General features: G+C 41.0%; 2 protein-coding genes across 4 annotated transcripts; one reads left to right on the top strand and one right to left on the bottom strand.

Annotated features, from left to right (window-relative positions):
- Window positions 1-1417: 1417 nt before the first annotated feature.
- Window positions 1418-13394, bottom strand: tmem120b (transmembrane protein 120B). The gene is made up of 12 exons (XM_006640357.3): window positions 13103-13394; window positions 11547-11665; window positions 10652-10768; window positions 9987-10046; window positions 9685-9780; window positions 8592-8681; window positions 8027-8092; window positions 7724-7785; window positions 7491-7583; window positions 6310-6374; window positions 5108-5176; window positions 1418-4453 (listed from the first exon to the last, which is right to left on the bottom strand). Exons 1-12 carry the CDS (start codon window positions 13163-13165, stop codon window positions 4337-4339), a joined length of 1017 nt encoding a protein of 338 aa, XP_006640420.1. The 5' UTR covers window positions 13166-13394; the 3' UTR covers window positions 1418-4336.
- A 1723-nt stretch (window positions 13395-15117) lies between these two features.
- Window positions 15118-20843, top strand: morn3 (MORN repeat containing 3). Of its 3 annotated transcripts, none has more exons than XM_006640356.3 (6): window positions 15118-15268; window positions 15636-15790; window positions 16341-16498; window positions 18041-18200; window positions 18888-19072; window positions 20395-20843. In XM_006640356.3, exons 2-6 carry the CDS (start codon window positions 15646-15648, stop codon window positions 20461-20463), a joined length of 717 nt encoding a protein of 238 aa, XP_006640419.2. In that variant the 5' UTR covers window positions 15118-15268; window positions 15636-15645; the 3' UTR covers window positions 20464-20843. The 3 variants fall into 3 exon arrangements, with proteins under 3 accessions (XP_006640419.2, XP_015221695.2, XP_069038060.1); XM_015366209.2 differs by having other exon boundaries at window positions 15618-15790; XM_069181959.1 differs by having other exon boundaries at window positions 15618-15795; window positions 16346-16498.
- The last annotated feature ends 107 nt before the right edge of the window (window positions 20844-20950 follow it).

Below are 20950 nucleotides of genomic sequence, written 5' to 3'. Positions count from 1 at the left end.
TCAAAGGACCTTCATCTCCAGACTGTGAAGAAGTATTATGGAACATTCAAAGCACTCTGCAGTGCCACCTCCTGGTGAGGATGTGTAACTATTTGGCAATTCATTTGGCTTCCCATTTCTGGTCCTGTTGTCTGCTGCTGATCTCATGAAGCTTTGAATATTTGGATTAATTAGAACTTTTTGTTTTTTGCATGTGAAAGAAGACATATTTGAGTTACTGACATTTTAGAATAGAAAATCTTCTAAAAACATTAGAAGAAATCTTAACATTCTTAAAAACGTCTTATCATCTCTACCCTGTTACCTACCTAATCAAGAGGTTAGTTGGAACTACAAATAATGAAGGGCTGAGGCTCAGGCCTGGAAAACCTTGAGCATCCACCTGCACCCTTCAGTCCATATGGACCAAGGCAGTCCAACACCAATTTCCACTGCAGCCAAACTCTATATAACCCCCCCAGCCTCAGTCCTGGAGAGCCCCGATACAGTTAATCCTATAGGTTTAATTGTTTTTAAAGATTGGCAAACACCTAGCAATCTGTACATTTAAAATAACCCCAATCCTTAGAGTCTCAAGAAGACTGAGATTGTAGTACTAATTGATCACTAAATTACTGACTGCAGGTGGACACAACCAAAGGTTTCTAGTTTTACTTTCTCCTGAGCCCTTAATTACCTAATTTAACTCATTTGCTTAATTAGACAAATTGAAGCCTTTCCTTCTTCTAATGATACGGCTGGACCTCAGCCCTGTAGGATCAGGGTTGGACTCCCCTGTCCTGTTATCTTGACAGCTCTCCAGATGCTGGTGCTTTCAAGACCGCTAGAAAACCTGCAGACACACCGAACCCCCAGAAACAGAGCAGGACCACTCCGACATAGACCAGGCGTTATAAGGAGACGTTCATTTGGTTAAACCTTGCTACTTCATCATGCCTTTTAAGTTACAATAACCAACATCCTTCAGAGTTTGGCAGGGCTTACATTTTAACAATTATATTTTACAAATGTGACTGAAGAGGCTGTGAAAACATCTCCACTGGCACACAATGTAATAGAGGCCACCCTTTGGGAACTACAATAGAACAAAGTCTGTAAAAGCTTAATACAATATGATTGTAAAACTCTGTCCATCTTTCTCACTTCTTGAGTACGTGAACAAGCAGTAAACTGTCCCCTCAGCCCTTTTCCTCCAGCATTCCTTAATCTGTCAGATGTACAATAACATAAGCAAAGCGATATGCCACTAATATAGGATGGAGAAAATATTATCCAATGGAAACAGTGGTATTTTCTGCAGCTGTCTTTGTATTCTGTCTGCACCGGATGAGAAAATAATCATCTCTGCAGGAGGTACCAAGAGTTGACGTCCATATGCAACCTTACATTCCATATAAACGAAGACACAACGAAATAGTAATTTCTTCAAAGATTTATTTTACAGCAATGTACACCACGGCTTGGGATTTACAGAAGGATTAGGCTGCATATACAAAAGAAAGAATCTAAGGTCTTTGGCCAATCCTGGGTCTACAGAGCAGTGTTGTGTCCACGTACGTGACCAGAATTGTTCTGCAGGACAAAGCAAAGACCTCAGCACACTTAGAACAGAAAAGTACAACCACGTCAAAAGTGAACATGTCAGTTACAGCAGAGACGCTGCTGCCTAACAAACCAAAGGGTAACTTTGCTGTGCGTTAAGGCGGCTCAGTTACATACAAATGTAATAGATTCTGTTGCTTAAAAAAATATTTTTCTGCTCACTTGCTATGGAAAAACAAATCCGTGGGCCGATTCAGCCAAATTATGTTTTCTTTTCTACGGTTCTTTCCGTATTCAAAAAAAAATATTCTTATCAGACAGGACCTTGACTATGGAGATACTACGAAGCTTTTACTGCAGGCAAGACAAATTAGTGTGTACCAAAAAAAAAAGTATTTTCATAACACAAGGTGGTGATATTCACTTTACAAGATGTTAAGGCATTGTACACAACCCTGCCATTTTTTCCCCATGTTACTCAGTTCTCTGAAATGCTTGATCTAGAGTAATAGTAAAAACAAAACAAAAAGTTACACGCTATTGCACTTTGGTAAAATGATACTAGATTCTACTGATATTTGGCCTGGGTTCATCATGGATATTTATGGCTTTGTCACATTGCCAGCATTAAATATGTACAAGAAGTCACATTAAAAGGAACCTTTAAAAACTCAAGAGTTACTCCTGAATTAATACTGTTGGAGCTCTAGTGCCTATTAATTACAGCAGACATTACAATAAACTGTGCATTGATATTCCAAGACCTTACAGCTATCATCATTTGAATTTTGAATTCAGTCAATAAAGAAAACTGTACTTAATCTGTACAAAAATAGCAGACAAAATTCCTAGCAGGGAATACAGAACATAAATGTGTGCTTGTTACTGTATTACGTTTTGAAAACATCACACAATATTAAAAGGATCCCTGAATGATTATCCTAGCTACCTCTTTACTCACTATTCCTTAAGCTCTGGGTCCTTCAGCTCTCCAGCTAGAACAGGCTTCAATTAGTTAAAAAGAAACACATTTCCAACATTCTTCTAATTCAAATGAGAAATCGCAAACTGGCTGATTGATAAATGTTTGTAAAAATCATCACCACCTCCGACACTGGTGTGGGTAATTACATGCAGTTCTCAAGTGGATAAAGTGAAGTTCACATGCATGACATTATGCATATATCCTTTTGCCGGCAGTTCTAAATAATTTAGTAAGTAGTGGACGTTTTGACCAAGGGTTTCTTTTAGATGACTGTTACAAGAGGTTTATAGGAATCGCACAGGCGACACCATCACTAAGTACAACAGTCCATCAGCCTCCAACTAAGCCCTCTTTAGGCAGTGTGAATGTCCAGCTGCTTCTGCTCTGTTGTAATTAACGGATGTGTTTAAAAACTGGATGACAGCTGTCTGCCTATGTTTTACAGGTAAGTCAATCTGAAAGCCTCTACTGGGCAACACGCAGCTGCAAAGGGAACAAACGTTTAATGAATGAGAGCGCTGAGTAACTAAAGGGAGCTATGGCAACTGATTAAAATCCTCGGCTTGTTTGGCACTGTGAAACACCACAGTGCACACGCCTTACTTAGTGAACGTCTTTAAAATTACTTTAACGAGTTGTTCACCTTCTCTCAAGCACAAAGCAGCAGGAATATGATCACAAGTTTACTTCCAAAGACAAAAATCTCCTAAAGTGTTTAGAGTTTTGACTAATATACATGTTTCTTTCCCTTCTTCGCAATGCTCAGTGTACATACTGTACTTATTTTACATTAATTGCTGTTATGCCACAAAGCCAAAGATCAAAGGGGACTAATTTCACCCAATATGCAATTTTCCGTTGAGACTGAGTGATAAATGAGTGTTATATATAGCATGACGCAAGCCGCTGTTTTAAGGCTCAGCATTGGAGAAGTCAGACTTGACCATGACCCCGCTTCTTGTGAAGCATGAAGACTGCAGTTAGAATCACCAGCTCTTTGTTATGATGTGCCCATCCTATGGAATTGGCAACTCTTACTTGGCATTGCGGCACACAGCAGCTTCACCCGCAGGGCGAGAGAGAGGAACTGCTGGCTGGCTCCTCGACCTGCCCACCGGTATACAGGCGGTTGAGCGCCGACGGGCAGTGACCCCTCGTTCTGTCACAGGGGTCCTTGCAGGCACCCGGGAAGTCACAGGGGTCGCAGTGTCACCGGAAAGCCAGGAGAGCTGGACTAACCCCAATGCTGCTTCCAGGAATGCTGAGCCAATTGTACATCACTTATTACTGTCACAGGCTGCGGTTTTTGTTTTCTTTTAAAATAAAATCAAAGCCGTTATCCACTGTTTTATTGCGGACAGTTAAATGGAGTGAGTAAAAACGTCAGTTAAAATCCGACAAAAAAAGCAGTTGCTCATTAGTTCAATACCAGTAACACTGGAAAACAAAAACAAAAAATTCAGGTGCTTACAAGCTTATTTGTAGCTCATTTAGTGGTGCTTCTATTTATGGGCCCATCCTTGCCTCAGTCTATACGATTATAAAAGAACAGACACAATCCTTTCAAAAATCGAGAATACGGTTTGGATATCCCTGCATAAAGTGGCGATGGGTTTCACAGCATGATAAAGATTCATGGACAGATGTGCCCCCCCCCCTCCTCCTCCTCCCACTGAGTTTTCAAAAGAACATCTAAAATTGTCAGAACCTCTAACTGTAAAAAAAAAACTCTCCCTTCCCCACCCTGTAAGGTCTCCGATTCCTACCACTTCAAAAACCTTCACCCTCTACTCCAGGATCCCACTGGCATCATTCTTTCTTCTTTGTTTTGTCTTTGTTTTTCTGAAACTTTTGATGGACGACTTTGAGAGTTGTGAGGAAGTTTCCCAGGAAGAGGACAAGAAATGTCAGGGCCAACATGGACACCTAGGAAAAAAATAAAATCGCTGCCCTGAGTCATATAAGACGCTGTCACTGCAGAGGCTGTGGGTCTGAGTGTCGTCTGTAACCCCAATGTGAGATTGAGCACAGGAAGCAAGCCATTACACAGAGGGCTGCAGGAGCCTGGAACAACCCGAGGAGTCATATTGTTGAAGCTCTTTAGACAAATCACCTAGAACAGGGATCTCCAACACTGGTTCTGGAGAGCCTCAATTCAACAGGTTCCGTAGGTCACCATTACAGCACAAATTTCTACAGATGATGATGCAACTCCATTGTGATCACTCGTTAAATAAAAAATAAAAAATAAAAGATCACATAAGATTTAAGTCTAACTGTCACCTATAAGACTAACTGGACCAGGGCTCTTCAGGACCAGAGTGGGAGAACCCCAACCTAGAAGCACCCCAAAAACACCCAGACGCACAGACTAGCCTCCTCTTGTTTACAAGCTTGATGTTCTTAAATCCGGAACCCAGGCGGGTTTGGTATGAAGACGTTACAAGGACAAAACTGCTTCAGCCAAGAAAAAGAAAAACCCTCTTACTGTATAAGCAAAACAAGGAGTCACTGTCAGATAAGAACCCGGGCGTGATGTTAAAGGTGCTGATGTTGTTCAAATAAAAAGGCTACACTTACTTGCCATTCCTTGCACTTTTCGTGACTGGACAGACCAAAGAGTGTCACTGCGTTATAAAGCTGCCAGAACTGAAGGAGGAAAAAAAAAAAGTCAATCTCCTCTCACAACTCCAACAAACTGCAACAGCTCTCCAAGTCCGACGCCAGATGAAAGACAGATGAGACTAAAGCAGACGACGTGGGGTAGCCTGGGGGTGCTATAAAACAGGACATCACCCAGGTCCCTAAAATTAAAACAAGTCTGGGCTGACTCCCCACAAGCTGCAGTGAGTCTACTGTTTTCTGAAGTGAATTCCTCAAGTTGAGCTTTCTGTATTTACTGAGGACAGTATTCCCGTTATCCTTCACAAAACGATATCAGCCATGCTTAGGGAGATGACCCCCAATGTGAAATATTCAATCACTTCTACTGTGATCAGGCCTTAGATCATAGGGCACTGCTAGCTCTGCACAGCAAAGTCATCGAACTTTTCAGGGTTACAAAACACAACTTTGGAAATACTCCCCTACTGGACTGTGCAACCATTGGCCTGCGCCCTGCATGCCACATAGAGATTATATTTAACGATAAACTTTGACAGGGGAATTACCACCTTATAACCAGACCTGATCAGATACAGTGCCTTGTAGAAATATTCAGAACCCTTTGAAAGTTGTAAAATCTTTCATATTACAAATAATACTCATTTATTTCCCCGTTAGTTTTTGACACGCTATAAGATATCTGCTGACAAATAATTTTGTCTTGGAAAAATGTTTTTGAGCATGAGCGTATTCAATAAGAATAAATAAGAATACTGATAGGAAAAAAAGATGTGCAAGTAACTTTTGCAATCCATCAACATTTGACAACTAGAGGACCTGAACACTTTTGCAAGGCACTGTATAAGAAGCTAAGGAAGGCTGGAGCAGGTATTCAGATTGGAGACCTCTAGAGAAAACTGTGTGGATTGAGCAGTAGGTGGTGCTCTTCTCTGTACAGCACATTTTGCAATTCAATGTAACAGTATGATGACACCAGGAACATCCTTAGGATAAAAATTTAAAGTTTGGTCCCAAATACTTTGTCATTACACATCCCACGGCCCTGTCAGCAAGATGTACAGTACAACCTGGCTTCCCTCCAGCAACCCCTTATTTCAGCTGGTGCAGAGGTGTGTGAAGTGTCTCCCCCCAGCCCCCCACACGACAAGCTGACTTACGTGGCCGAAGAAGAGGAAAGGGAGAAGAAAGGTGAGCCCCCTCCACATCCATGACTGAAAGCCCTCTGGAAAAAACACGCAGGTATGAATAGAAATGTTGTGTCTCGTAAACATCTTCTAAGAGCTACACCATAAAATACATCTCCCAGAGCAAGCACGAACCCATCTTAAGTCACTTCCGCCTCAAACCCCCTACAGCGTAAGAGGCATTTCAAACAAGCAAACTCTCAGAGCCTGTAGCTGCAGAAGGGTGCGGTTAGGACTCTGGGCCCGAACTGGGAAATTGTGGGTTCAGATCTCTGGGGGAACTCTGCTGTGTTAAACCATTGAGACCCTCATTTGCTTTAGTCAATAGCCCAGCTATATAAACGGGTACAAACATAAGTCGCTTTTGATAAATGCATCAGCCTAATAAACACTTAGCTTAGGGTTTTAGGGATTGTTTTTCTTCTTAATGCTGAATTGTGGAAAATACTTATGTAAGGATTAAGCTTCGGTGTCAGTTCAAGATAGATACGACTGCCCCGCAAAGAGGACATTTTAAAACAACCTAAACGAAAGCAGATGCACGTTTTGTATCCTTGTACAGACGATTTCATAAACAAAACATGGAAAAATAAGAATTTATCTCGCCGTCTTCAAACCAAACACCTCGAAAAAAAAAAACTTTGGGTAGAGTCACAGATCCTGATCTAGACATGCTCATGTAAATGACACAAAGAAGGATGACTGATAATTCAGGTCTATGGAACCACCACCTGCACTGTGGAACCATGAGTAGAATCAGTCTCCTGTCCTTGCAACTTGATCTGTTTACTACAATCAAACTAACAGCTACGCTTCAGTGAGCCTTTGCCGATGATGAATACAGACCCACCGCAGTTCTTTGTCCTTTAATATTGCATGCGTGTGTAGTACGCTTGAAAACAGAAACCTAGGAGGAAGAACAGCATGTGTGTGTCCTACTGCCCAGCAGTTGTAATTAATTTATAACTTCTTATCACTGACGTTTACCCCAACTTGGCCAGGTTTATTTGTCTGATCAGAGCTCAGTAATAAATAAATACGAAACCAACACTACAGGGATGGTCCAGCAGTTTAGTCCACTTATACATTTATGACTCCATGATTCAAACCGCCCAAAGCAAAGGGTGAGGGTGTCTGTCTGATGATGGGCTTACCCACAGTGAGGTCAAGATGGTTTCTCTCTCCTAAAGCCCGTAGCCTGTACAAGCAGCCACTTTGGTAGTAATACTGCAGAAACTGTACAAAACCTGTGAAAGAGATGAGGGGCGAAGGTGCAGAAAGGCAAAAAAAAAGGAAAATGGCTTAACAGCACATCTTGAAGTTGTCAGTACAATGCAAACAAACTTATGATAAACACTCGTGTTGAGCTGTGCAGGGAGGGACTTACTTTGATAAACTGAGAATGCCAGAAACTGGTTTCGAAACATCTGATACATCAAACCGTCTGGCCTTTGGAGATACGAGAAAGCAATCAATTGCTGGCTTGCTTTTAACCATTGGGTTTAATCTGCAGCACGTTAACTTAAAAACAATGTACAAGTATTTGTTTTCTAGGGGGTTTCATTGGGCATTTACTGCTCAGGTACAAATTTCTGATGCATTTTAAAGCCGAAATAATACACAACCACATACAAAGTAATAAAACAAGGGTTTGTTTCATAGCGAATCTGTTGCAGGCAGCATCACTTACCATGTTAACATAACCCCAGACAGAAATGTGGAAACATAGTGGTGGGAAACCCACCAGCCTTTTATTCTAGACAAAAGAAGAGGATCAGTCAAGGGACCATTACATTTCAAGAGCAGAAATGGATTCAAACACTGTAACTGCAGCAAACCTATTATGCTTAAAAATGGACTGTTCAAAACAGGTATCTGCCTAGCAGCAGGATCCTAATGTTAGTAAGCATTATGTGGTACAACTGAAAGGACAACTCGAGTCCACTTAGGACACTCAGAAGGCAATCATTCACAGCATGTGGAACAGAAAAGCTCTTCTTGAAGTGATTAGTGTGTAGCAATAACCTGCAGTCACCACAGAATTTCAGGGATTCCCAAACTACGAATGAGCCCACTTAAAAATACTGGAACTTGCACCCACATGGATCTAATTTTTTTAAAACGCGAAATATTCAACCAGTTTTAACTTGAGTTTTAATTTGACTGTGAGACTATCGCACCGTTGTTGACCCTCTCCACAAGGTGAAATGATGCCGTTTTGCACATTACACTGCCCCACGAGCGGTCTGCATTACCTTGACCCGTTACTGATGAGAATGCTTTCCCTTATTGTCAACGTGCAGTAATACCAAACCAGCAGAAAGTTAAAGATCTCATCTGTCACCCTGAAAACAAAGAAAAACAAATAATAAAGACGCTTGAACAACACTCACTAATCAAGATGTTTAAGGTACCTCCATCAAATGCACTGCATGCACTGGGGCTCTTTGCAAACAGCAAAGCACTGCTTGAGCGGGATGTGGAGTGTTATTCCACAGAGCTTTGAAATATTCACTGCCCAGTCTCGCCTCATTCTTCTAGCAGGATTCCCTTCTTCTCAGGTTGTGATGAAGATAACACTGTGCGAGACTGAAGTGCACACTACACTACTTTCATATGTGTTCAATAGCTCTAAGGACTCTTCCGTGCATACTGTACATCTGACCGGGGGTTCCTAAAATCTAGAATAGGTCACATGATGAAACAACTATATGACAAGCAGAAGCCATTAGAAAAAATCTGGTTTTGGCACCGTGGGAAATGGTTTTCTCCGTGTCAGCACTGTGTGTAAAGTATCAACCACTTAAATACAATATAACAACACATCAGCATATTACTAAGGATATCTGCAACATCAGGAGCATGATTATACTATTACTCAATCTCTGCCCTTGTGAAATATCACAAGAAATGTATGATAAGAGTTTCATGATTTTCTTCTCTTATCAAAATTCTCATTTCAAGAGGTTACTGATTGATTTTTAAACTGCAAAATCAGCAGGAGGACACTTTCTTAAATCCCTGGTCCTTCTTTCTTTCTACAGTCCCTTAAGATGGTGTGAAAGATTGGTGTGTGAAATAAATACAAAAAAATTTAGTACCAGAGAACTTACCTGCGGGGGAGAATTTTACTTTCAATTTGTTTGCACGCTGAAAAAAGAACTTTGCTTTGTTATACGTGTTTCTACATCCCTCTGCCATCAACTTGAATTTATTAAAAGGGGGAAAAAAACAAAAATTGAAGAATAAAAACCCTACAATAGTACACAACTGAGGTGGGAGGTGTTCTTCCAGGTGCTTTAATGCTGCAAACACACTGTTTCATTGGGAAAACTGTAGAGAACTCACCGGTAATTAAGCAGGAATCTACATGTTATGGCTCCCAGCAACAGGATTATTGTCATGTATAACTTGAACTTTTCATACTCATCTTTGTATGCAAATCTGAAAAAAAAAACAATATGAAAAGGACTGTATTGCAGTTGAATGCACAAATTATAAGTGTATTTCATGAAGTTACTTTGTCTGTGTTGCAATTTTTGCCCACATAGAAAAGACTCATCTGACATCTGTAACAAAGGTACAATTCAATGAAAACTGTTTTAGCAATTGTTTTTCCAATTACTACTACAAAATAAAAAAGAACTTACTTTGCCTGATTGCTGAGCAGAGTTACATTCACATTTCCCAGGACCAAATTTAAATATAACCTGAAACACAACCCAACATTAAACATTAATCACCCAGGCAAAGAAAGAAAAAGCTCAGGCTTGGGAGTCACACTATACAACTAAGTAAATATAGAGGACATACTGGTATTTTAAAATATCTTAAGAGGCTGATAGGTGATGGGTTTGATGGCTTTATTCTTCTTTGCCAAAACCTGATGTCAGAGACATTTTCTGCATGGATATGCAAGAAAGCTGACATTTGTAATGAGACCGCACAAGTTGTCTTTAAACTAGGTTTTCGTGGAAAACTTCTAACAAACATGGGCTAAATGACTATCTCTCATTTGTACCTGTTATTATGTTCTTAGCATCGCGACTTGTCTTAAACAAGTTATTAAAATTAACGTGTTGCTAGCTACAACTTTCTACATATTCAACAGTAACATTTTGCAGTTATGATCACTCCTTCATAATTGTACTACCAACTTCCCATTTAAGCATAATGTGTGATGCCCTGATCACAGCTACTTGTATGCACTCCACCCTCTGTGCACAACTCAGCCTGTACCTTTCATCACTCTGGTTAACAAGGGAAACATGGATGGTATCACCACAAACTGAGCCACAGGCAAGACAATACTTACCCATTCTTCTTTGGCAAATAGGCTTCCATATCAAAGAAGACATTCTGCTTGTCTTTGATCTGGGTTTGGATCTCTGCTATCTGTACTATCTCTTTTGGATTACTTGACTGTGTACACCTGAAACGTAACATTAAACAATGCATGAATTGAAGCCCATTCTATTGGTCCTAAGTAGCTAATAAGGTTGGGCCTGGCCAGTAGTGGAGTGGGAGAGCTCTAAGGAAGACCAGTTGGTTGATGTGGGAAGTGGCGATGGGAGACAGGTAGGTGGCACTCTTCCCTCTGGAACAGAACTTCAAAAGCAATGGTGCTGTATGGTGATGGAGGAGGGTGTTCCATAGGAGGTACTGTACCATCCTTCAGGTGGGGTGTTAAACCCAAGCTCCCGTGGCACTATTCATAAGAGTACGAGTGTTAACCCATGTGTGCTGGCTAAATTCCACTTGGGATGCACACAGTCTTGCACATCTGAAGTTTATCCTTAATTCAACTGGTGAAGTAACCCGAGCAGCTGTGTAGTGAGGCTACTGGAGCACAATGGCTGTTGTGCATCACCCACCTCCTATAGATGAAGCATTTTGCAGTCCTTTGGGTGAAAAAGAGCGATGGAAATGCAAAGAATAAACCTCATTACTACTTTCAAACAGCACTTAGATGTGTTTGTTTCAGTGACTGATTTCAGAAATAACCCTTTTTATGCTCCACGAGAGAGGGTTGTCAGATTTAACAGGCACGTATTGTACTTCACTGACGGAAGAATGGCTCTGGAGCTCCACCACTTTGGAATCGCTTCAGATAATTGAATCAGGAATGCTGTACACAAACTTGGATTGTGCAATGTATCATGCCTGTTGAAGAATCTCTCTGGCCACTGTTTTTGTGCAGGCATGCTTACCTGTGTAGACTATACTTCAGATCATTCAGGCTCTTCCTCTGTTTGGTGATGGTATTGCTACATATCATCTGAATGTTGGTGAGTTCATCAAGTTTCTGTCTATATACTTTGTGCGTTTCCTGGAAAACACAACCGATATTCAGAGGTGCACCTAATTTACATCAAAAACATATATACTGTAAGTTGCTCTGATGTATTGCATTCTCACCCTTGTGGTTTTGACATCAAGATAAAACTTGTGCATGCTTCAAGCCAAGATGATAAATCAATGATGCAGACTGAAGTAACTTCTCAAAACAAAATGACAAATCGTTTCCTTAATTAAAAATGATTCAGGTCATTCTGTTCTCACAAAGGAAAATGTAACTTCTTACAAAGCCTGGGGAAAATGTTAAAATCATTCCCAGAGTTCACATATACTGTGTAGAACATTAGAACTTTGCAAACCAATCAAGCGTGTTCATATCTGATTATTACACAATACTGTACTGATGGAGTCAGCTCATCTCATTAAATATTTCACTAGGGCAATGCAATTTCAGGTCTGCTGGAAGGATACTGTTTGATGAGATTAAAATTAGATAATAGCTTTGTGGCTGAAGCTGCAGGCTATAAAATTGTTTACTATATATTAAAACGAGTTACATGTTTTTATTGAAATTAAAAAGCACTTTTTTCTACATAGGACATTATGCATGCAACCTGTAGAAACCTCTGCATTAAACAGTTCTGCGGGGACAAGTACAGACTTGGTGGGATCAAATTCTCTCACAGCATTTGTAATGAAGCCATTTCTAGCTCCAACAGCTTTGCCTCTCTCAACTTGTCCTCAAACAAAACGAAAACCACACGTGAACAGGCACGTTAAGGAATCAAATGTACAGTATTTATATCAAGAAAGAGGACCAAAACAAGTGTAATCAAACACCTTCTTCTTGTAATTAAAAACTAACTTTGCAGGTAAGAGTTTAACTTGTGTTAGGCTTTGTTTAAACGCATATATTGATTTGTGCATGCACTGTTGACAGACAAACGCCCAATATATTCTGCCAAGCTGTCCTTGGCACTTAAAACACTCCACCTACTTTATTAAGAACAAATGAAAGCCCACCTATTGATAGGATCCTATGAACAACACGTTACTAGTTATACTAGTTTCACCCCATTGTGACTGTCTGCAAAACGACCACGCACACTCACAAAGATTTCAACAGCGGTAAGAACAACAGCCTCTTACGGCAAACCGGTAGCGTATCAATAACTGTACTTGAAGTTAAAATCCTCACACAGGATCTTCCACGTCCCCTCGCCTGGCCATAAGCTTACGAATAGCGCCGCACACAGTCGGAAAGAGTAAGGGAACAAAAGACACCGCAAGCCGACATGACTCCTGAAATCGACCCGCTATCTACAAGGGCAGCACAACCCATGCACCCCAGCCAGCGGTGCATATACATAAACACCGATACAGCAGAAGGAGCATGGCTTGATTAAGTTGTGTCTGACAGTAACGGAGGTGGGCGACAGTCCCGTAGCTCTTTTGGCGAATCCCCCACCTGCAGCTGCTGAAATTCCTGCTCGATTTCTTCCCATTCTGCCAGGCACCGCTGCAGTGACATTGTAGCAAAGCCTCCTCACTCGCTCTCCCTCCGACCACACACTGCCGCCGCCACAGCTGCCCAGCACTCGGCTATCCCAGAGCCACCTCGCCGCCTCCCAGCGCGCAGGCGCGCCGCGGCGCCGCTCGTCGTGACGTCAGGGACACGGACCCCATCGGCGCAGGGACATGACGGGCCACCGGCGCCGTGGCAATCCGCGTTTCTGGTCACAACATTGTGCTTTTGGGATCTGGCGAATCCCGAGCTCTGCTCACTTCCACTCCTCCCGAACGGTGCAAGGTTAAGCAACGAATGATTAAAAAATAACAAATTTCAAGTAACTCCCCGCCTAATTAGACAGTTACAGAACGATTTGCAGCTGGATACATGTAAAGCACGTGATTTGTTTTCCCATAAAAGCTACATGGTATATGCTTTGTGAACAGAAGGATAGTTTTAAACCGGTATTTGTATCGGCTGTTAGTTGAACACGCCTTTTTTCACGAATGAAGGGAATGCACTCGTTGTTGAAGCTGACAACAGAACTAGCACCATTATTCGTACGTTTCAGACTGTGAAAAAGCCTACAGTAATTACTTTTAAAGAAACGTAAACTTCGAGTATGCATTACTTATTAAATGCACCTAAAGTTGACAATTCTGCTAAAACTAGACAATTCGAAAGGATGCATCTGGGTAATATGACTTGTTTGATCTTTACAGATATTTCATTTTAGATTAAGTCTTTGTAAATATAAGATTTCTTCCACTCGGTGGCAGTGCTACGACATTATGGATGCATTGAGATTGCAGCTACAGTATAATAACCGGGTATGACAATCTGTCATTTTATTGTTATAATTACCACTTCTAAGAACACTGCCAATTAACACGTTTAAATATTGCAAGTATTAAAATAAGCGGCCAATATAAAACGTAAGAAGGTGCATTGCAGCGTGGAAGGGAGTCCCCATTACCTGTAAAGCGCTTTGAGTGGAGTGTACAGAAAAGCGCCATAGAAGTGTAAGCAATTATTATTATTACTTTGTGGAAGCTACTACTAAACCTATCAAACCACCACCATCAGTGCTATAATTATTAAGATTAATTACATTAAATCTGGTGTCTAATTCCACGCCTTTTAACTGGCTTATAAAACAACGCACATATTACAATAAAATAATATGTAGTAGTAATTCGCTAAATATAATCAATTTTTAAATTGCTGAAATAAATATGCATACTTGACAAAATTAAATATAACTTAATTTTTTAACAAGTAGTTAATACTTGGAAATTTCACGTTAAGTTTTCACGTCGTTTCTTTTGGTTACCGGAGCACTTTGCGATCTACAGCTCGTAATAGAGACGTCAGTCACTTCTGCTGTTGGAGATAATGTTCTTATTTCACCACAGGAAATAAAGCTTTTAGAGACAACAGAGATCAGGGAAAGGGCTTAATTTAACTGAGCCGTATGTACTGCTACAGTCCTGGCTGTACTTTACTGTGCTGTGCATTTTTTAAATTTGCATTTTTGAGAGTGTTGTGTGTTTCTAAGCGCGTACTAATAAAACGTTCTTCCATTCTTTTGAGTAAAGTGCATGCATTGTTTTTACTACACGAAATCCGCAGTCGTAATTTTAGATTTACAAGCACACAAACAGTACTTATATAAATAGAACAGGAACAACGCCTATTATAGAATATAATACGTTATGTTATAGGCCAAAGTGTCAGATCACTAATTGTTTCTAACAGTTATCGTTATTATATTATTTTTTTTGAATGCTGGTATTCAGTGTCTTTATAAGACATTATTTTGTATTTTTGAAATTGACAAAATTATTATAATTTAAAATATTTAATCAACAAAGTAAAATGCACACCACGAAGAGTGTGTTAATTGCTTCTATTATTCTGTGGCAGAATGTTTTTGTACACGAAATATTAAATTGTGAGAGACAGGAAGACGTTTGGGTTTGTTGCTATGGTTACGGATCACGCTGTTGAGTGGTGCCTGCTGTGTGTTTATACAGCGCTCTGTTCTTCCTAATATTTCATTGTTTTTTGCAAATTGGTTAATTTAATCAAGACGGATTAAAGAAAGTCGCTCACCTCTTCAAGGTATTTCCATTCTTTATCCTAAGTTTAACTTTCCAACGCAGTTGAGGCAGAAGGGGCCGTGTTTATTTAAATAGTAATCCTATCATATCTATGTAATGTCGCGTTACTCAGAATTATGATTAAATAAAAACACATTGTGCACAACTTATTACGTGCTGCAAATAACACATATCTCAATTTTTAGCGTAATTATTTTACATGAATGACTTTAAATACTAAACGAATGCTCCGGATTCCACATGTAATTAAAGACGGGCATCCTCCAGTCGCTGTAAAATGCTTCAGGGCAATGGCTCAACCCAGACTGTACGGATATATTGTTGGTATTCCTTCTCCTAACATCACTTAGAAGCCGTTTCCGTCACAGCGGAGCAGCCATGCCCCATTTTAAAAAGCCCCGGAGAGCTGAACCTCTCGTCAAGGAATGGGACAAAAAGGCACAGAAATGTGGATTGAGACACAGCGTCTATTCGGTCAACGGGGATCAATACACCGGCGAGTGGCTGGACAACATGAAACACGGTAAAGTGACAGCAGTTCCCTGCCAATTCCGGTTTTAGATCAATGTATAAAGGTTGCGTTTAGCGGTGAGTTTAGCGGTGCTAAGAAGATTTTCCAGCAGTTCATTTGTTTGCGGGTTGGACATCGGGTAGTCAGAAGAGTAAGCCCCCCTCTACAGCGACCTGAATTGGTGTAATGTTGAAAATTACACCAATTTTTGGTGTTTGCACCGAAAGAAGAATCAGAATCTATTTTATGACATTTTTTTTCTGATTAAAATATGAATCATATGCCAAAGATTGACCTGAGTTATTCGATGCAATGCACCTACACTGTTTTGCAGGGACAACTTGAAAACTTTGGCCTTTCAAAATGAGTCAGTGGTGGAGGTGGGGGGCAGTTAAAAATTATTTGGTACTTTTAAAATTATATACATAGAAAAATGTTAGCCCCGAGAGTGATAGTGAGACATTCTTTGTAAGACAAGGGACTGTAATATCCAGCACACAGTAAGGAGGACCTACCCCAGGATGGTAAAATGAGCTGATCTGTTTTTTGTTGTCGGAATTAGGAAAGGGCACACAGGTGTGGAAGAAGACCGGAGCCATTTACGACGGGGACTGGAAACGTGGCAAGCGCAGTGGCCATGGGACTCTGAGCGTGCCCCATCCCGGCACTGGGGAGTACGTCAAGGTCTATTCGGGAGCATGGAAGAACGACAAGAAAGAGGCGAGTACCAGAAGCAGCACAGGAGGGCTGGGCTTGGGTCCGGGAGGGGGTACGAGCTGAATGTGTCTCGCTGGGTACAATGGTATTCGTGCACAGATCATGGTGTTGCTACGGCGCGGCGAGGAGGTAGAGAAGGCCGCGTCTTGCTGTCAGTGCTTAGCTGGACTGACAGGGTACTGATGGGCAGAGTGGGTTTCACAGAGATGGAGGTGTACTCGGGCATGATTCAGGCTGACAGGCCTTCTGGGAAGCTGGCTTGTGAGCAACAAGGACTACCCTGCTCTGCAGGTTGTCAGTGTACTCTACCCACACCCCTTCGCTCAATGACGGAGCACTGGATCAATGGGTTTCAATATCATGCACTGATGAAACAATTGACTCTTAGTCAGAGGCAGGAGGTTGGGACACTTGGCCCAAGCGAGTCCTCACAGCTCCGGGACGTGTCTGACTCCTCATGGGAAGGAGTCCAGTTTCTGAGACCAAGGGCTGTGATCTCTGGCTCGCCCATGCATAGACGGGTGTATTTTGTGAAATGTAGGCACCATGCTGCAAAGTTCAGGTTGATGTCATCTACCTTCAGTTTCTGTTATGGCAGTGACGGTGTGATTAGATATCTGCACGGACTGTGTTACGACCCCAGTAGTCTAGGGGTAAAGGGGCGTAACATTCAGGACGGGTTTGGATGCAGGTGGGTTTCTGGTGAGGGACTGTGGCAGGACAACACAGTTTCGGTGCAAAAGTGATTTATTATTTACAAAAAAAAGTGAATAAGTGACTGGTACATGTTTATAGGACACAAAGAACACACAGGGAAAAGGAACCTGAGCGGTGCTAAAGAAAATAAAATGAAAAAACAAAACGGCCCTAGCTAATACAGTGACGATGTGATCTGATCTATATGATAGATCTTACCTATTACCATTCCCCCAAATGTAGAAAAGGTTCATAGTAAAACTCAGACAACACGGTTGAGCAAAATTGCACAATGGCGGAAAAAGGGTAGTACGCGAATATACGATACAAAAGCGAGGAATGGGGTACAATGATAACAAGTAAGGTAAAAAGGAAAGTAACAAGTATGGGCAAGCTAATAACAACACACAGGTAATCAAAACTAATCAAACAAGCCAACAAACAAACACGAACACTAGCGAGCAAATACTATGAGATGTTGAGCCGAAGTTAACCGAAGTCGAGCAAAAGCTGATGGAGTCGAGACTTCTTCAAATATATAAGCTGTTAATCTTGGGTTCTGATTGGCCGGGAGTAGATTGGTGATGACATCACAAATGTAGCGATGGTGTAATGACGGACCAATAGGGGGTACCTGAATACAGGAAGTGGGAAAAAAACCAAAACACACAGACACGCACGGGGACGTAACAGACTGTAAAGGGCCTTTTAGTATTTTCCCTGCATTCCCACAAAATACAAGCCATTTCGCAAAGCATGATTTGGAATTCCACATTGAAAAATAGAAAGCCTCCTTCAGGTATATTTGTTTGCAGTTTTCTGACAGGTTATTCTGTGTGTGTTCTTCAGGGATTTGGGACTTACTTTTACAATGATTCCTCCTGCTACGAGGGAGAGTGGCTCAGAGACCAGAGGAGTGGTTGGGGCAGAATGTACTATGTGAATGGAGATATATATGAGGGGGAGTGGCTGGAGGACCAACACAATGGACAAGGAATGCTGAGACTTGGTAAGGCTTGATGATCACATATTCTGCAACTGTTGAGGTGTCTCTGTAAGCAGCACAGCAGCAGGGTGATGCCATCCATGATGGTTGTATATTCTTCTCAGGTTCAGGTTATTCATTGTCTCTGTGGTCCAGTAAGTGTATATTTAATTTGCAGAACATTTGCAGATTAACATGTTGTCCATGTTTTGTGAACAAAGTCAAGAAAACGAGCAGCGGGATTAGCTTTTACCAAAACACAAACTGACAGGTGGGTTTGTCATTGCCAAGAAATCTGGACAATTGGCTTTCTGCCTTGGCTTTCTGGTAGAAAATGGGTGATATATTGGCTGGGTGATTTTATCTGTTTGGGGTACTTGGGCTCGATTCCTGGGTTAGATTCCTAGCCAGAGCACCTTTAAGGATGGAATCAGCATGATCCCTCCAGTGGTTCCACAACCTTTCTGTGGTTACTCCCAATTTCTGCTGCAACTTGCCAAGACTTTGCTGCGCCAGAAGGAAAGTGCTGGGCAAAATCTACCACAATCTACCACACGCTGTCAGGAGTGACTCAGTATACCTTCTGCCCCGTGCTCTGATTTGAGTATGGGTTTCTACAACAAGAGCTTGCTAACAGAGATTCAGGTTCTGCCAGCTAGGTGAGGGCATTCCTGTATAACGCAGGAAACACTTGATTTTTCTTCCTCTTAGCAAACGAGAACAGGTATGAAGGCAGCTGGAAGACTGGGAAGAAGCACGGACCTGGGAAGTTCTTCTACCTGGACAAGGGCCAGCTGTACGAAGGGGTGTGGGTAGAGGACATTGCCAAGTGTGGAACCGTGGTCGATTTTGGGAGAGAAGGAGCCCCGGCTCCAACTATCTACCCAATTCCAGAGGTAGGGATAGCTAATACTCACCGCCTGAAGGGGAAAAAAGAAGTGCCAGCAGTTTGAAAAGAAAACCTTAATGTTGGTAAAACAAAATTATGGAAACAGGCCTGTTTATTAGTTTATTTTTACGCCTGGGAAAAGTAACACAGCTGAGAAGCTCTGTCTTTAGGACTGTAAGGATGGAACTTTGCCTCACGTCATTGTGGATTTATCCTTATGAACTGGGGAAAAGCTGATCCCTGTATTCAGTCAGAGAAGGCCTCAAAGTTGCTGTGGGAACATTAAAATAATTGGACAGGAAACCCTATCAATAAATGGTTTATTTATTATCTATATTATTGTAAAGCATTAGAAAGAATACCTATACTATAGTAATTCGTTTAACAGAGTATAATCAGGTGTGTGTCGCATCCAACATGTTTAAAACACTAAACTAGAGAACCTTTTAAACTATAAAGGCCCTTCATTTGGCAAGAAGAAAGATTTTGCACCACTGTACAAGTTGTTTTATTGTTTGAACACAGGTTCAAAAATGAATTGGCATTTATCCATTTAGATGTTTTTTCTAGGATGGCAGAGGGGTCTGTTTATTCAGAAAGTTATGACAGAAATTAGCAGAAAGCAGAAAGAAACACTTCAACCACATTGATAAATTCAGATTATCCTTCCTACATTCTATATGGACCACTTATTAATGTGAAGTTACATTTTTCTGCCTGGTCAGTGTTTGTGCATGTTTATTTTAAGCCCCTTGCCACTGCTTCAGTGTTTGTCACTCCCCCTATTTTTTCATCTTCTACAAATGTAGTTTGGAAACTACACCAGAATCTAAACCATTGATATACTGTAGATAACTAGAGGCAACAGGCCTTAAATCACACACATCAGTGCTTACATCTGTCCGATTTAACGTCGTATCCCTTAAGAAGACAGCTATTTTCCAATTCATTAACCAGTTTTCATGTGCAACCTTGAATTCTAGATGTTCATTTGACAGCCATTTTGGGGGTCCTTATGAAAAGCATTCTGGGAAACCATTACATTGTGTCAGCTTTAGTGGTGTCATTGTTCTTGTGTTCAAATAATTTTAGTATATTAAACAAAAACCATTCTCCTAAATCCATGTTGGTTCTCTCTTAAAATGTAATTGTTTCGTAAATGTAAAACTAGACAACTTTATCCCATTTTTATGTTCATGCATTTTGAACAGAAATCTTGTTTTGTGACTTTATAGCCCACAGATTCATTTTCTTTCTGTATGTAATGTAGGGTCTCCTATAGTAGAATGCTGCTTCTTTTCATGACGGTGCCATTTTCTTTTATTCAAGGTACATCTGGCAGACCCAGCTGCAGTTTTAAAAGAAGCCTTATCACAGCTTCCAGTCGAACAGGAGTAAATTCAGATTTAACCAGGATGGCAGAGACAAAGAGAAAACAAGGGGGAAACAGGCCCTCTCTCACACCTGGCTGCATTGGCATCTCTTGGCAAGCATAACCTGATTCATTGCACCCAGTAAAGGTGGTACCAGATAACAGGGTCATTATCTGCAATCAGTGAAAATGCATCATCCTTCTCTTATAGGCTGAAGGCCACAGAACATATAATATTCTAGTATGCAAATACAAGTTTTGCAAAATAGGCTTAGAGGTTTCTGGGATCTTACCATTGTAATCATGTTATATCCTTGTTAAAGTGTTTTTCAGGGGTTTTGTTTTTCTTCCGAATGATTTGTACATAGCCTCATTCCATAAGATTAAAACCTTTTCTTGTAAAGAATATTAAACTTTATAATTTCTTTCCCTTTGACCTTACCAAAAAGTGCCTCCATCAAATTCTGAAGCAGGATGTTGATCAAATGCGGTGAACATACATTTTCTCCTAAC

The sequence above is a fragment of the Lepisosteus oculatus genome, chromosome 22 (genome assembly GCF_040954835.1).
Source record: "Lepisosteus oculatus isolate fLepOcu1 chromosome 22, fLepOcu1.hap2, whole genome shotgun sequence".
In the NCBI taxonomy this organism is placed as follows: domain Eukaryota; kingdom Metazoa; phylum Chordata; class Actinopteri; order Semionotiformes; family Lepisosteidae; genus Lepisosteus; species Lepisosteus oculatus.
Note: the sequence above shows the minus strand (reverse complement) of the source record. Positions and strands in the feature narration are given on the sequence as shown.

What these genes read in the sequence shown, in the direction of transcription:
- tmem120b (XM_006640357.3), bottom strand. Translation starts at nt 13,165, where the DNA reads ATGTCACTGCAGCGGTGCCTGGCAGAATGGGAAGAAATCGAGCAGGAA. An exon ending in TATTTGCCAAAGAAGAATGG is followed by an intron (nt 10,047 to 10,651) that starts GTAAGTATTGTC and finishes GTTGTGTTTCAG; the next exon opens with GTTATATTTAAATTTGGTCC. An exon ending in CTTTCCTCTTCTTCGGCCAC is followed by an intron (nt 5,177 to 6,309) that starts GTAAGTCAGCTT and finishes TTCCTCCTTCAG; the next exon opens with TTCTGGCAGCTTTATAACGC.
- morn3 (XM_006640356.3), top strand. Translation starts at nt 15,646, where the DNA reads ATGCCCCATTTTAAAAAGCCCCGGAGAGCTGAACCTCTCGTCAAGGAA. An exon ending in GCTGGACAACATGAAACACG is followed by an intron (nt 15,791 to 16,340) that starts GTAAAGTGACAG and finishes TGTCGGAATTAG; the next exon opens with GAAAGGGCACACAGGTGTGG. An exon ending in ACAAGGAATGCTGAGACTTG is followed by an intron (nt 18,201 to 18,887) that starts GTAAGGCTTGAT and finishes TCTTCCTCTTAG; the next exon opens with CAAACGAGAACAGGTATGAA.